We start from the raw sequence: 14544 nt of genomic DNA on the forward strand, positions 1-14544 counted from the left end.
GGAGGACTAAGAATATGTGTATTACCTTGCTCTTCTCACTTTTAAAGTGCTGTGCTGTAATATTGGAAAGCACCATTATTTTACTGTTAGGAATCAAATCCTTTTCCAAATACCTTACAATATCCTCTAGACAATTTAATATTTATTCGTCTAACTTTAATAATAAACATTGCCTCCCCCACTGTTGCTTTCTTCTTTCAGATTGGCTGCTATGCATCTATGAAAAAGAAAATCTATGCCATGGGTGGAGGATCATATGGAAAACTGTTTGAATCTGTGGAATGTTATGACCCAAGGACCCAGCAATGGACTGCTATATGTCCGTTAAAAGAGAGAAGGTGAAGGAACTTGCATATGGACTTTATAGATCCTCCTGAACCTGGCTCCTCCTTTCTTTCAGTTGAACCTTTTATTTGACTTGGCATTTGGTTTATACACAATTAAATGAATAATCAATTTTCTGAAAAAGGAACACCTACATATTCACCAAACATTGAATGTTGCAGAGTTAAAACAAGCATAAGAGGAATTAGGGAATCGAGTCATGAGTTGTAAATCTAACAGCTAATATGCTCTGTGTGGCATTTCAGATTTGGAGCGGTAGCCTGCGGAGTTGCCATGGAACTGTATGTATTTGGGGGAGTCAGAAGTCGCGAGGACATCCAGGGTAGTGAGATGGTAACTTGCAAGTCTGAATTCTACCATGATGAGTTTAAAAGGTAATTAATTATAAATGGTTGCACATAGCTTCTGCAACTTTTTTTTTTCTTTCAAAGTTATGTTTTAGCTTTGTCTAGTTTTGTTTTCAAGTTACTTCATTTAATGTATCTATTTAGGAGATATGTCTAATACATACTGTATTATTGATTCAGTGACTTCAGAAGTATTGGTAACTTAGAGGAAAACCATAGAGAAGTGTTTCTAAAATGTAGATCAAACCTTGACACTTAGTTGCTTAAAATCATTCATTGCTTCCCTATAGCTTTTAGGAAAAAGTTTAAACTCCTTAACTTACCATATATGGCCTTTCATGATATGGCCTTTGTTACTCATTCGGCTACTATTCGACCCAGATGCTTCACTTGAGTCACACTGAGCGGTATTTTTCCCCCAAACGTGTCTTGATTATCTCAGCTCTGTACTTTTGTACTATTCCTTTTGCTTAAAATTTCCCTTCCCTTATTTATCCAGTTAATTTGGCCTCTTCTAAAACTCCCGAGAGGTCTGATTTAGGTCCTCAGTCTGATGCCCTCACACTACATGCCTCGCTCTTGGACTGTAATTGTTAACCATAAGCTCCATTAGGGCAAAGTCCAACTCAGCCAACTTTGGGCCCTAGCTTCAGCACTGTAACTGGCCTGTGCTAGACACTCAGTAAAATGCTGATGAAATGGGTGAAGTGTGGTGTCAGAGACTCCTAAAACCTCTGGCAGTCTGCCGTAGAGGTTTTGTAGAGTAGGTAACATTCTTGCCAGCCTCCCCTCTTCCCCTCTCTCACACGTTTATTGTAGGAAACACTAAACAGTATTCTTAGTGCAGAAATATGTTCAAATCCTACAGGGAAACTGCCATGCTGAAATTCATTTTGTGCTGGTGTTTCAATCATGTTACCAGAAGGGGGTGCCATAATATAATGTTTAATTTTGTATTATTTTAGATTAGGGCAAATAATGAGCAGTTATCAAGATTTTTGAAAGATGTATAAATGTAACCTAACTTTTAATGTATTTTAAATTTAGAATCTTTGTATAGCCTTTTTCCCCCCCTTCAATTACAGGGGTAGACTATCTTAGAAAAATTTATTAGACAAAGTGTGAGAACGATTTAGAGTATGTTTGCTATAGTGCGGTTGAGGGCAGAATTTCAAAGACTTTTCTACATTTCTCTTTCTTAATATATTACGATGAGGACTGACTGTCCAAAGTACGAAGTTTCCTGCCCAAATGAATCTTGAGACAGTTTGCCCAACTTCAGTAACAAGCAGTGGTCAGTGTATTTGGTTTCTGATGAAATATTGATACATAGAAGCCTTTTTCATAATGGCTGTATTACTGTTTAGACAATACAAGCTAGAAAGCTATAATTCACTTACTGGAATAATCAAGGTTGCTTATGATTTTACCATTTTCTGTCCCTATTTTGATTGTATAAGACTTAAATCTGTCTGTAAAGTTTCTCAGTCTACCCTTGATATGCTACAAATTTTAAAACCTTTATATTTCTATCAGGTTGTTTCATATTTATAGTTGATAAGCTTTAAATATAAGTGTATTACTTGCTTCCAGTTTATAACTGTTAACATGAATATTGCTCCCTCCTTACTATTTAAAATAAAATTCATGTATTTTTAGTTTTCTTATTTCTAAACTCTCTGATGTTTGTAAATAGAATTAAGAGAGCTTAATTTCTCTTGTCAACACAGGTTTGAACTGTGCACGTCCACTTAATACGTGGGTTATTATTCCTAATAAATGCGTTCAGTACTGTAAATGTATTTCCTCTTCCTTATGATTTTCTTAATAACGTTTTCTTTTTTCTAGCTTACTTTATTGTTAGAGTCCAATATGTAATACAAAATATAACATACAAAATATGTGTTAATCAGCTGTTTATGTTATCAGTAAGGCTTCTGGTCAACAGTAAGCTATTAATAAGTTTTGAGGGAGTCAAAAATGATACGTGGATTTCTTACTGTGTAGAGGGGTTGGTGCCTCTAACCCCTCAGGTTGTTTAAGGGTCTACAGTATAGAATTCTTACTTGCTTAGATAACACTAAACACATTTGTAACACCAGCTGTCATATATTAACACACTTAACTTATTTAATCTTCACAACAACCCTCTGAGATACAGGTACTCTTCTTATTCCTGTTTTACTTATGAGGAAACCAAAACACAGAGGTTAAGTCATGTGTCCGAAGACATACAGGGTAGCAAGTGGCAGAGCTTGAATTTGAACTTGGGTATTCTGGCCCCAGAGACGACTTCTTCAGCTGTCATACTCTATTGCCTTAAAAATATAGGCTTTCCCATAAATATCTATAGAAAGAAAATAACATATTTTTATTTCTTAAAAGGTCAGATGTTTCCAAGTATGTTATATTTGCATTCTCTGGAAACTGTTGCCAGATGAGCAATCTGTATTAGATTGGAAACCATTTATTGTTGTTAAGTAATCTCTTGTCTTTCCTGCCTTTGTTCCCTATTTTTAGGTTAAAACTTTCCTGGAAAAATGCCATATTTTATTATTTTCTGTGTTTCTCACTAAAAACAAACTGAAGGAAAGCAAAGAAATTGCCATAAGTGATACCAAGTCGTAGGAACAACTTACTCTCTCTGGAATGACACTGTCTCCATTGCTGTTCCTCATGCCCCTTTTACGAGTGCTACCATCCTCCCACTCGTCCATACTCCAAGAAGGTCATCTTTAATTCTTTCTTGTCCTTCACAGCTCATCAGTTGTCAAGTCTTATCTTCTTTTTCTAACTGTAATATTTTTCACATTTACCCACCTTTATTTCTCTGCTCCTACCCCAGTGCATTCACTCCTTCTTATGTGCAGTGTCACTAGCCTTCTAACTAGTCTTCTCTAATACATTTCACCTACTTGTGCTTTTGAAAGGTGGATGGGACTTTGATCATTTCATCCCCCTGCTGAAACTCTTCACATTTTCCCCTTACTTGCGGAATAAAGCTAATGGTATTTAGCAAAGGGACAGGCCTTGCAGTCCTCCAGCGTCCTCTATGGACAAAGCCTGCTACTGCCTTTATCTTCCCGAGGAACCAGCTGTTGATGTTCATTTTCTCCACTGCGTGTTTTTTCCATTTCGTTCGCTTCTGTTCTTGCCTATGTTATTTGTTTTCTTTTACTTACGGTTTATTTTGTTCTCCCTTTCCTTGCATCTTCAGGTAAAATTTTGAATTTCTTTTTTAATTTCTCTGCTGAAGTCTCCTATCTTTTCATCATAAGCATATTATCCTATCCCTTACTGTTATGGTAGTTGTGTTTGAGTCCCCGCCTAATAATCCCAGCTTCTGAGTCATCTTAGAATTGGCATCTGTTGATTGTTTATTCTCCTGAGAATGTGTTCTCATTTTCCTGGCTCTTCTTTTGTTGAGTAATCCTAGATTGCATCCTGGGCATTGTGAACTGAGTTCTCTTGTATTGCTTCAGTGTTGCTCCGAGAGTTTTAGCAGGCAGTAGACATGGTGAAACTCAGATTGCAAGCTGTCTGTCACACCTGCAGCGGGCGGCAGCTCACGTCTCAGTTCAGCTCTTCAAGCCTTAGTTATAAGCATTCCTGGTTCCGGGGTCAAAGACTTGAGATAAGTGGATACACATACATTTAGGGGTTCTTCTCTACCGCTCGTCTTTCTGAGACCCACACACACATACACACACACACTTCGGTGATCCTGGCTACTCCAAGATGCTCTGTTTTCCTGATTCCAGTGGCCCGAAAGATGGCAGGGTTTTCTCTCAGGCTTTCAGCTCCCAGGAGCCTCCACCCTCAACCTGTCCTTGGATAAAGCTATCAAAGAACGGAAAACATTCCGTGTGGGATGCTTGTTCAACTTTCCCCATGTCGGCCTGTTTTTGCTCAGACTCCAGAGCCCTCAGGCACTTGTTTGTTTTATTTTCTCCAGAGTGTGTAGCTGCTCCTCACAGGAGGGTCAGCTTGTTAAGAGCTCCGTCCTCCCTAAAAGCAGAAACGTCCCTGAAGCTCCCTCTTTCCTTCTCGCTCCTGAGTTGATCGTCCTTCCCTCCCTCCCTCCATCTCACCTTCTCTCCTTGCCTGCCTTTCCCCTCCTGCCCTGCTTTTCCTGAAGCTCACTGCTATGTCCCTGCTACATTTTAAAGTGCTGTTCTCAGGGGGCATTCTTAATTCTGAGTTACCAAAGGATGTATCGTTGTAGCCTCAAAGTCCTGATAAGCCCATGTTTGAGAACCTTGTGACTAAAGGCATAATAATACTTTGTCCATTACAAAAGTCACTACCACTTAATGATGCCTGCCGTGTACTGGACACTATGCAACATGCTTTATGTCGGCGAGTTCATTTTATCCTCACTATACTCATTTGAGGGCGGTGATGGTGTCTGGTATCCCCACTTTACAGATAACGAAACAGACTGGGTTAGCTAAATTGTCCAAGGTCAATGAGGTGATAAATAATAGAGAAAGAAATGCAAAACCACATGCCTTTTGTAACTGTTTTATAAGCAGCAGCTACATACATGATCCAATTAAGTTATTTCATGTTAGTTTTCATTTGAAGCCTCGGCACTGTATAAAATCACCTAGGATGATTTTGCTGAAACCTAGGAACTCTGACTCATTGATCTGCTTTGGACCAGATTTGGTAGCCCATCCACATAGTTTCTTCAGCTTTATTTAATTAGTCCAGGGAGGGATTATGTTACATTCTCAACTCTACAAAAGTATTCCGAAATATCATTGTTTTCTGTTGTGCATTTTCAGTAGATAATCTAGTCAGAAATCTAGTCAGTCCTGATTTAGAAGCACCAGTTAACACTGGTGATCATACACATGGCCCTGTTAATGGGCTTCTCAGAAGAGTTGTGTGTGTCTCCATTGGGGGTGGTCTCACGGGTACATTTCAGCTGCAGGCCAAGGCATAAGGATTCTCATGAGCTTGTTTGATTCAGAGCCTGGGAAGAATTTAGATGACAGGGTTTAGTTATTGACATTTAGCCCTGAAGATATAAAACGTGAATAAGTCAGTTATTGTAGTTTGACATTTTCACACTTTTCTTTCAAAGGCCTATACAGGACCTCGTTTTCACATTTCCATAAAAGCTCTTGGATTTTTCGCTTTTCTTATTAATTAAAGGCGTTTTGGAGGCAGGTACCAACCTGTATTCCCAGTCCCAGCAAACTGCTGGATACCAGTCAACATTAGGATGTTAGATGAATCCATGTTAGATGAAGGTATTTAGAAATATGGCAGCTTATATTAGCTTTACTGCTGAGTTGTTATAGGAACTTGGACAAATTATTTTGCTTCCATGTTTCTTAGAATTCAAACTATGGAAGTTACTACTTTATAACAATCTGGGAAGAGTGTTCATTGAAATAAAAGTGCTGTTGTTAGTGAAATAATTTTACATTGTGTTTAGCATCGAGATGCTCTAGACGTATGCCAGTGGCTTAGGACACGTCGTAGCATAGAGTTAGAGATACCAGGAGCAATGCCCATACACCTGTATATTCCAGTAATGAGTGTCGGCCTGGACTTTGGGAGTTCTCAAGGGTTTAGATACACTCCTGAGGTCTGACTGAGGTCTACTATGACCTGGTTGTGCCTTTAGCTATTAAAGGGAAATTGGTCAAATTACCTCGAGTGAACATTATTACACAGCGGAGTCTAGTTTGTCTGTTTGTTTGTTTTTAAGCAAAAAAAAAAAAAAACCCAAAAAACACCCAACTTTTATTTTGGAATGATTTTAGACTTGTAGAAAAGCTGCAAAAGTAGAGTTCCCATAGCCGTTCCCCAGCTTCCTCTCATGTTAACATCTTACATAACCACAGTAGGGACATCAAAACCAGATTATTTATGTTGGTACAATAGTATTAAGTAAACTACAGACTTTATTTGAATTTCACCAGCTTGTCTACCAGTACCTTTTTCCTTGTGCTCCGGGATCCAATTCAGGATCCGACATTGCACTCGGTTGTTGTAATTTGTTTAGTCTCCTTTCATCTGTGACGGTTCCTCAGTCTTTCATGATACTCTTGAAGATGAATTGTCAGTTTTTTATAGGATGTCTCTTAATTCAGGTTTGTCTGATTTTTCATTAGTAGGATGTGGTTGGGCATTTGGGGCAAGAATACCACAGAGGTGATGCTGTACCCTTCTCTGCACGTCAGGGAGGACATGATGTCCGTATATCTTATTGCTGGTGATGCTGACCTTGACTACCTGGTTAAAGTGGTGTCTGTTGGGTTTCTCCTCTGTAAAGTTACTATTTTTCCCTTTGTAATTAATAACTATCCTGGAAGAAAGAATTTGAGAATATGCATACATACTGTTTCTCCTCAAACTTTCACCACTAATTAAGCACCCATCGGTGGACCAGCCTCTAGGAGCTATTACTATGGTTGGCCTAATGGTGATTTTTCTATTTCCCCCATTCCTTCTACATTTGTTAACTGGAATTCTGAAAAGAAGACCTGTCGCTTCTCCCTGTTAATTTTAAATGTATGTAATTATTTATATACAGTTCCATGGATATTTATTTTAGTCTATGAGTTATACATCTAATACTATCATTATTTTGTTGCTCAGTTTGTTCCAGCTTTGGCCATAGGGAGCTACTTCGTATTGGCTCCTTTGTCCTTTTGACACGCCCATCCTTTTTCAAGCACTTTCTATCTGGCAGTACAAGATGCTCCAGGCTCATCTTGTATTTTCTGTCTCAGCTGTGGAATCAACCACTCCTTCATGGAGCGTTGGACCCTTTTAGTGGTTATTACACTGGTTTTCAACACAAGTGGCAAGGCAATTTAGTGGGGAAAAAAGCGTCTTTTCAGCAAATGGTGCTGAAACAACTAGATATATGGAAAAAAAAGAACTTTGACTCTTACCTCCCACCATACACAAAAATTAACTTGAAATGTATCATGAGACGTAAATGTAAAAGCTGAAACCATGACATTTTCAGAAAAGAGCATAGAAGGAAAATCTTTGCAACCTTGGAATAGGTAAAGATTTCCTAGAAAAATGCAGAAAGCATGAACTGTAAAAGGAAAAAAAGGATAAATTGGAATTCATCAAAAGGAAAAATTTCTGTCCTTTAAAAGGCCCCCTTTTAAAAATGAAAAGACAATCTACATGCTGAGAAAAATATTCATGATACATGTATCTAACAAAGGACTTATCCACAAATATAAAGAATCTTACAATTCAATAAGGAAAGGGAAAACCCAATTTTAAAAATGAGCAAATCTTTGAACAGACATTTCACAAAAGAAGATATATAAAATGGCCAATAAGCACATGCAGAGATGTTCAACATCATTAGTCTTCAGACCACTAACATGGATAAAAGAGAAAAAAGCCTGACAGTACCAAGAGCTGGCTCTGATGCCAAGCAGTTGGAATTCGCATACATTGCTAAACGGAATGCAAAACGGCACAGTACTTTGGAATACAGTGAGGCATTTTCTTGTCAAGTGAACTATACCTTTAATCATATAACCAAGCAAGTTTATAACATAAGTTTACAAAAAAGATTTGTACTCCAGTGTCCGAAACAGCTTTATTACAATAGCCAAAACTGGATGCTGCCCAAATGAGCATGAGCGGGTGAATGGATAAATAAACCATGGTGTATCCATATAATGGAATACTACTAAGAAATAAAAAGAAACAAATTATTGATGCAGGTGGCAACATGGATGAATCTCAGAAACATTGTGCTGAGCAAAAGGAACAGGTTGAAAAGTGCATACTCTTTATGATTCAATATATATATATGACATTCTAGAACAGGCAAAACTAATACCTATGGTGACAGTAATCAGTGGTGACCCAGAAGTAGAGTGTGGGTTTGGGATTTACTGGCTTGGTGCCTAGTTCTGTTGGAGGCTCACCAAGTTTTGGTCTGTTTGTTTTCAGATGGATCTATCTAAATGACCAGAATTTATGCATCCCCGCCAGTTCCTCTTTTGTTTATGGAGCTGTACCCATAGGAGCCAGTATTTATGTTATCGGAGATCTTGATACAGGTAAGAATGTTACAGTGATTTTTGCCGGAACTGTTTCCTAGTGGCTCCGAGGCATGTTGTCTCACCGTTGCTTATTCTCATGGTTTAGGTACCAATTACGATTACGTGCGTGAGTTTAAAAGAAGTACAGGCACCTGGCACCACACTAAACCACTCCTTCCATCCGACCTTCGCCGCACTGGGTGTGCAGCCTTACGTATTGCAAATTGCAAGCTCTTCCGCCTGCAGCTTCAGCAAGGCTTATTCCGTATCCGTGTTCATTCACCTTGAAGAGGAAGCAGAGCGGAAGCAGAGCTCCTGACCAAGTGCACCATGACATGGCTTTACGTGAGGGGAACAGAGATGGCAGCAAAACTTGCTCTGCGTGCGGCCTTCGTATGGTAACTCTAGTGGTTTTCTAACGCTGAGAAGCTTGAGTTCGGCTCTTGTTTGGGAGAGCACATCACTGTTGAAAAACTACCTGGGAGGACTCAGTCCTCCAGTTAGAGGTGTCTATAGACAAATGGAGGCTAGTAAATGTCAAAAGGAAGAGGGAAGTGGGAATCGGTATAGTGTAAAATACTGAAGTTAAAATACTAAGGTGCATTTTCCCTGAAGGGAACTCGTATCTGACTGCTGTGTACCTGGCTTTGGTAAACAAACAAAAATCCGTATATGCAAATCAACATATCCAAACATACCAAGACTGCTTTTCTACTGCACTTGGGAGGACATATGCCTAACCCTGCCCAACAAATCAAGGTTTGTGCCTAAAATGTTAGATTGGACTGTGTGCCAGCTAGTCTCCATTTACTCCTAGTACTCTGTGCTGAGAATCTTTTTTAAACTGTATTATGATGAAACTAAGATAAAATTTCTCTTCGATGACATTCTATCTTAGTAAAGGCTCAGTAAATGAATAAGTCAGGTTGCAGCCCTCGTGTGACTTTAAAGGAAGTTGCTAACTTCTGTGTTAATTTAGATTAAGGTACGTCATGCCGTAGTTTCTTGGAGTTGTGAAGGATCCCATGCAGTGCCGCTCTTCCTTTCCAGTTAATCAGAACCATTTTGTAAATACGAGGATATTAGCGAGTAGGAGATTTTATAAAAGAAAGACCTGAGTAAGACATAATGAAGATCTGCAGTGACTTAAAAAAAAAAAAAAAAAAAGTCCAGATAAAATACAAAGGGATCAAAAACTTTTTTAAATAATCTGAAAGCACACAAAGTCTTGTTTACTACTGTTTAGGATTTGAAAACTTATCTTAGAATGCAAACGTGTTAAGAATCTAGTCTTTGTAGTAGAATTTTCTCAATGCCATTCACTAGTAAGAGTTTAGACAAATTACGTTACAAGTAAAGTTTGGCTGGTAGAATAAACTACCTCAGCTTAATTTTATTCTGTTCATAGTACAGCAAATTAATCTTTTCCTTCTTTCCTATCTCTCATTCCCATGCTAACCCACTCTATCCCATTTCCCATTGGGGGAAAAACATCTGTCATTAGCATTTATCTTGTAAGATATTTTGTTTTTCATTCAAATTATACTACCTTAGGGTAAAATTAGGGACTTCAAAGTGCTTGATTACTTTATAATTTGAATTTTATGCAATATCAGATTTCTAATCAATTTAATATAGAAGTCCTCATTTTTAATTGTTTTCTACAGCTTTTTTTTTTCCTCTTAAAATATGGCTCTAAGAAGCAACATTTTGTCTTAATGATTAATGTATAAATGTATCCTTTGGTTGTAAATTTGAGACCAGAAATTTCTTCTAGCAACTTCCTATATGGAATGTTTGTATGCTATTAACATGCATATGAAATGTTGCTTATGTTTTCCCACCACAAACAAAAAACGGGGTGAGCGGTGTTTTTTTTTTTTTTCTTTTTTACACCCATTAGAAGTCAATACAATGCTATAAAAATTGCAGAAAGGAGCCTTGCCGGTGGGGGTTCTAAAGAATGTTATGTGTGGCACATTCACCCTCCATTCTAGCAGAAGATTTTGGTAACAGAGGTATGAGGTTTTATCTTCTCTATCAGAGGCACAGGCCAGACTTGCCACACATGTATGTAACACAATCATATTCGATCTGTAAATCAAGGCTGGCTTTATTTTTTTTTTTTCGTATCTTGTACCAGTCAGCTGTTATCTGCACACTTTCCCAGTGATACCTTGGCTGACTTTTAATCAAAGCAAGCTACGTGGCTATTGCAAAGAAGGAAAACTCTTTTTACAATTAGACATGAGAAAACAAATTGCTGAAAAAGTGAATTTTCTTTGGTAAAATGTCTTGTGCAGAACACCACCTTGGTGTTCAGAAGCTGCAGTTGAGGTACTGATGTCTTATTAAAGCCATGACAATCAGCGATTCTTCTTTTTTTTTCATTTCTGAAGTTTAAAATGCTTCCCAGTCTATGCCAGGCCTTTCCAAGGAGACAATTCATTGTTTAGGAGTGAATGGGTCCCTACTACAATATTATCAGTGCCTGTATGACTTGATCAATTCATTTTAGAAAGTAGTGTTTTGTTTCTTTTTTTAATTAAGTTTATTGACACTGTAGCTGCAGAAATTAGGGAATTTTTTTAAAAATTTGCCACATAATATGGGATGCAATAACCAACAAAAGCTGCTAAGTGCCAAACAGTTATTTTACTATATATAAATATAAAAATATTATGTTGAAGTGTAGGGATGTATTTAATTTTATTATGTTCTAAAATTAATCATGACCTTTTTTGTAAATCGCAATTATTTCAGTATTGTAAAATAAATTTTAACTCATTTCATGCAGGTTTGTGTTTTAACATTCCACTTATGCCTTGAAACATCTTTTCTTGGTAAATTTTTGATACTTCTTTTTCCATAAGGCACTTTTACCAGGTGTATGTTGGAATTGGCGGCTGAGGATAGATCTTAAAATTTTTAATATAATACCTTTTGGGGAAGTGCAATTTATTTTCATTATCCCATCAACAGAAGGAAAGTTGTCTCAGGTTAGAGTAAGTGAATATTTAAAGGATCTCTCCTATGCTACAGTTTTAAAGTAGGTTTGTTTGTTTGTTTCTCTGTTTGACACATCCAAATGTAGATTTTTCAAAGATTTAAGTGTTTAAAATGAAGTTTTTTGTTCTTTCATGATAGTACTTATATTCTGAGAGAAAAAAGCAAGAGATGAGAGAGCAAGTGTGTGTGTGTGTGTGTGTGTGTGTGTGTGTGTGTGTGTGTGTGTGTGACGTGACTTGGTGAATCCGCCTGTGTATGTTTACTTTTTGAATTGTAGTTCCAAACTACATATATTACTGTCTCCTGGTGCTTCAGATAAATTCTTGAGCCTGTGGCCCTTCAGTTTATACTACTGTGTTAAACTCATGTTGAGTGTAAATATTGATATATTCGTAGTTTATAGTAAGTTTTACTTGGTGTTTGCATTTCTTTTCTGGAGTGGGATTAAGAACAATGTTTACCGCCTAGTAGTTGGTGTGCTATAAAGATTTGGCCTAAGAAATTTCTAAATTCAATGTTTATTTCATTAATTCATTATTTTTTTGCTGTGAGGAGTTGATAGCTAGCAGTAGGCATTTTTCAAACTGTAACAACCAAAAAAGAACATTTGGGGGTGTTGGACGGTATGTTGTTTGTATTGAAGGGTTTTGTTATATTGCACTACCACTTTAATGATGGCACTTTCTTCAGTGGTGCTTTAGAAGTGCCTTTTTTATCATTTCTAAGTGGGGAGGGGGTTCCCAAGGCAATGTGCAGGAAATACATTCTTTATATTGACATGGTAAAGATAAAGCAGTCTTCACTGTGGCACCTCAGTTACTCATGGCAGTAAGTGAGGCCTTTAGAGAAATGTTAGGTGCCTCGGTCCCCTGGGGTTCCATTTGGTTCCTACTTCAATGTTCCAAACCAGGGATCCCAAAAAGTTTCCCAAGGGGCACCTAAAACCACCACTGCTGTATTACCTTCCAGATGTGGCTTTCTTTATTCAAGAGGAGGCCTCCCGTGGTCAGATGAAGACTTTTGATGATCTGGGGAAAGAATGAGGTGGCACTTTCATTGCATCGATTTCAAAAGTGCTGGGATCCCCTTAAAAAGCACCCGATGGAAGGGAAGGGGGAGGCTACCCTTCAGTGGCTGCCCCTCGGGCCTGTGAGCTTTGTGGGGGTCGGTGAGAGAGGAGACTCTGGTACAGAAAAGACTGCCCTGGATTTAATCAACAAATGTTTATTGCGTGCCTACTAAGAATTCTGCTTGGATTTCTGGGGGGAACTTAACAGTGAGGCAGATGTAATACTGCCATCCCTTTAGACTATAAAATTCTTGTGGGCAGGGGTCCTGCCTTAGTCATCCGCTAATCTCAGCGCTTAGCTCACAGTAAGCAGTCAATAAATGCTTGACCAATGAATATAGTATGCTTGTGATCAAAGTGATGTTCTTCACAGGACTGAAAAGTACTCTCTGAGAGTGACTTATTTTGCTGGATTTTAAATGAGAAACTTTGTACACAAATAGGCTGGCCTCATGATCTAGAGTGGGAAACTAGCACAGAATTAAAAATGCAAAGTGCCTGAATAGGTGACATACGACTGTGGTGTCCATATGTCCTATAGGGTTTTTGAGACCCTGTGTTTAGCACACCTACTAACGTTGATCACATTTCCTGTTGGGTTTTATTTATTGCTTTCTATGTGGAGCTCAAAATCTTTTCCAGAACGTACTGCTTTGATCCTCACATGTCTGTGATGGTGCAGCGCTCTCCACTGGACAGACGGCTGTCTTTGAAGCCCGGTGGATGCAGCTTCCTTCCCCACTGCAGATGTGAATGGAAACCAAAAGCCGAACTCAGGCCTTTGGATTATCACTTCACCGTTCAGCCTATCAGACTAGCACTTCATTTCCTGGGCATACAATGAGTTTTATAATCATATAATAATCATTTGTGGTATAGCTTAAACCCCCAAACATAGTGTTTTGCAAGTTGCACAGACATAAGCAGAAAGATCTTTGGTTTTCTTTGTCAGTTAACTATAGGAAATTTCAGAATTTACTAGAGTTGTAAGAACAGAAGTAATAAGTATTTGTGTTTGAAAGAGAAGCTGTTTTTACTTTAAAGGGCTAAAGCTTCATTTCTCCTTTTCTTGCCACACGTCATTGGTAGGGGAAAAAAACTGTGTCTTAGAATGTTGAGGAAAGTATTTTGCTAGCTTTTTAATAATCCCTGGAGTATTCTTTATACCTGGTTCAGAAATTATAGGAATTTATGATATAAAGGTGAGGAATGAACCCCTTGCCCAGATATTTGAGAAAAACATGAACTTAGGTTAAGAGCTTGTCCTGCCTGCTGGCAGTGAAGTCTCAATAGTATTGAACTGTAGACTTTTTCTAATTTGTTGTTGTTTTAAGCCAGCTGATAACTTTTTAAATTGTTTGTATTTTTCAGAAGGAAGTCTGTTGTTATTTTCATTTTAAACATATCAACTTTGTCTCATTGCGAAAGTTCCATTTGTGTAGTATCTGAGGGACTCGGTTATGACTTCATTCTGTGGTCTGATATATACAGTTGAGGAAAGCTTTTCTTTTTTAATTCTATCATTGAAGTTCTCTAAGTGATTGAATTTTTAAACTCCTTCCCTCTCAAATATCTAATAACAAAATCTTAGATAAGTCAGATATCTACAACAACATTGCATAATTATCTAGTGAGAAATGTCTGTTGCCTTCTCTTTTTTATTTTGTAGAAAAAAACTAATCTTTAAATTGCTACTCAGCTGAAATTGGGGTTAATTATATTTTTTGATATT

General features: G+C 37.9%; 1 protein-coding gene across 1 annotated transcript in view; it reads left to right on the top strand.

Annotated features, from left to right (window-relative positions):
• Window positions 1-14046, top strand: part of GAN (gigaxonin) — a 62441-nt gene extending 48395 nt beyond the window's left edge. The window contains exons 8-11 of the mRNA XM_019634768.1: window positions 202-338; window positions 591-719; window positions 8643-8752; window positions 8841-14046. Coding sequence (XP_019490313.1) covers window positions 202-338; window positions 591-719; window positions 8643-8752; window positions 8841-9022 — 558 coding nt within the window. The 3' untranslated portion in view covers window positions 9023-14046. The remainder of the gene's footprint in view (window positions 1-201; window positions 339-590; window positions 720-8642; window positions 8753-8840) is intronic.
• The last annotated feature ends 498 nt before the right edge of the window (window positions 14047-14544 follow it).

This window comes from Hipposideros armiger, unplaced genomic scaffold, assembly GCF_001890085.2.
Source record: "Hipposideros armiger isolate ML-2016 unplaced genomic scaffold, ASM189008v1 scaffold_19, whole genome shotgun sequence".
NCBI lineage: Eukaryota > Metazoa > Chordata > Mammalia > Chiroptera > Hipposideridae > Hipposideros > Hipposideros armiger.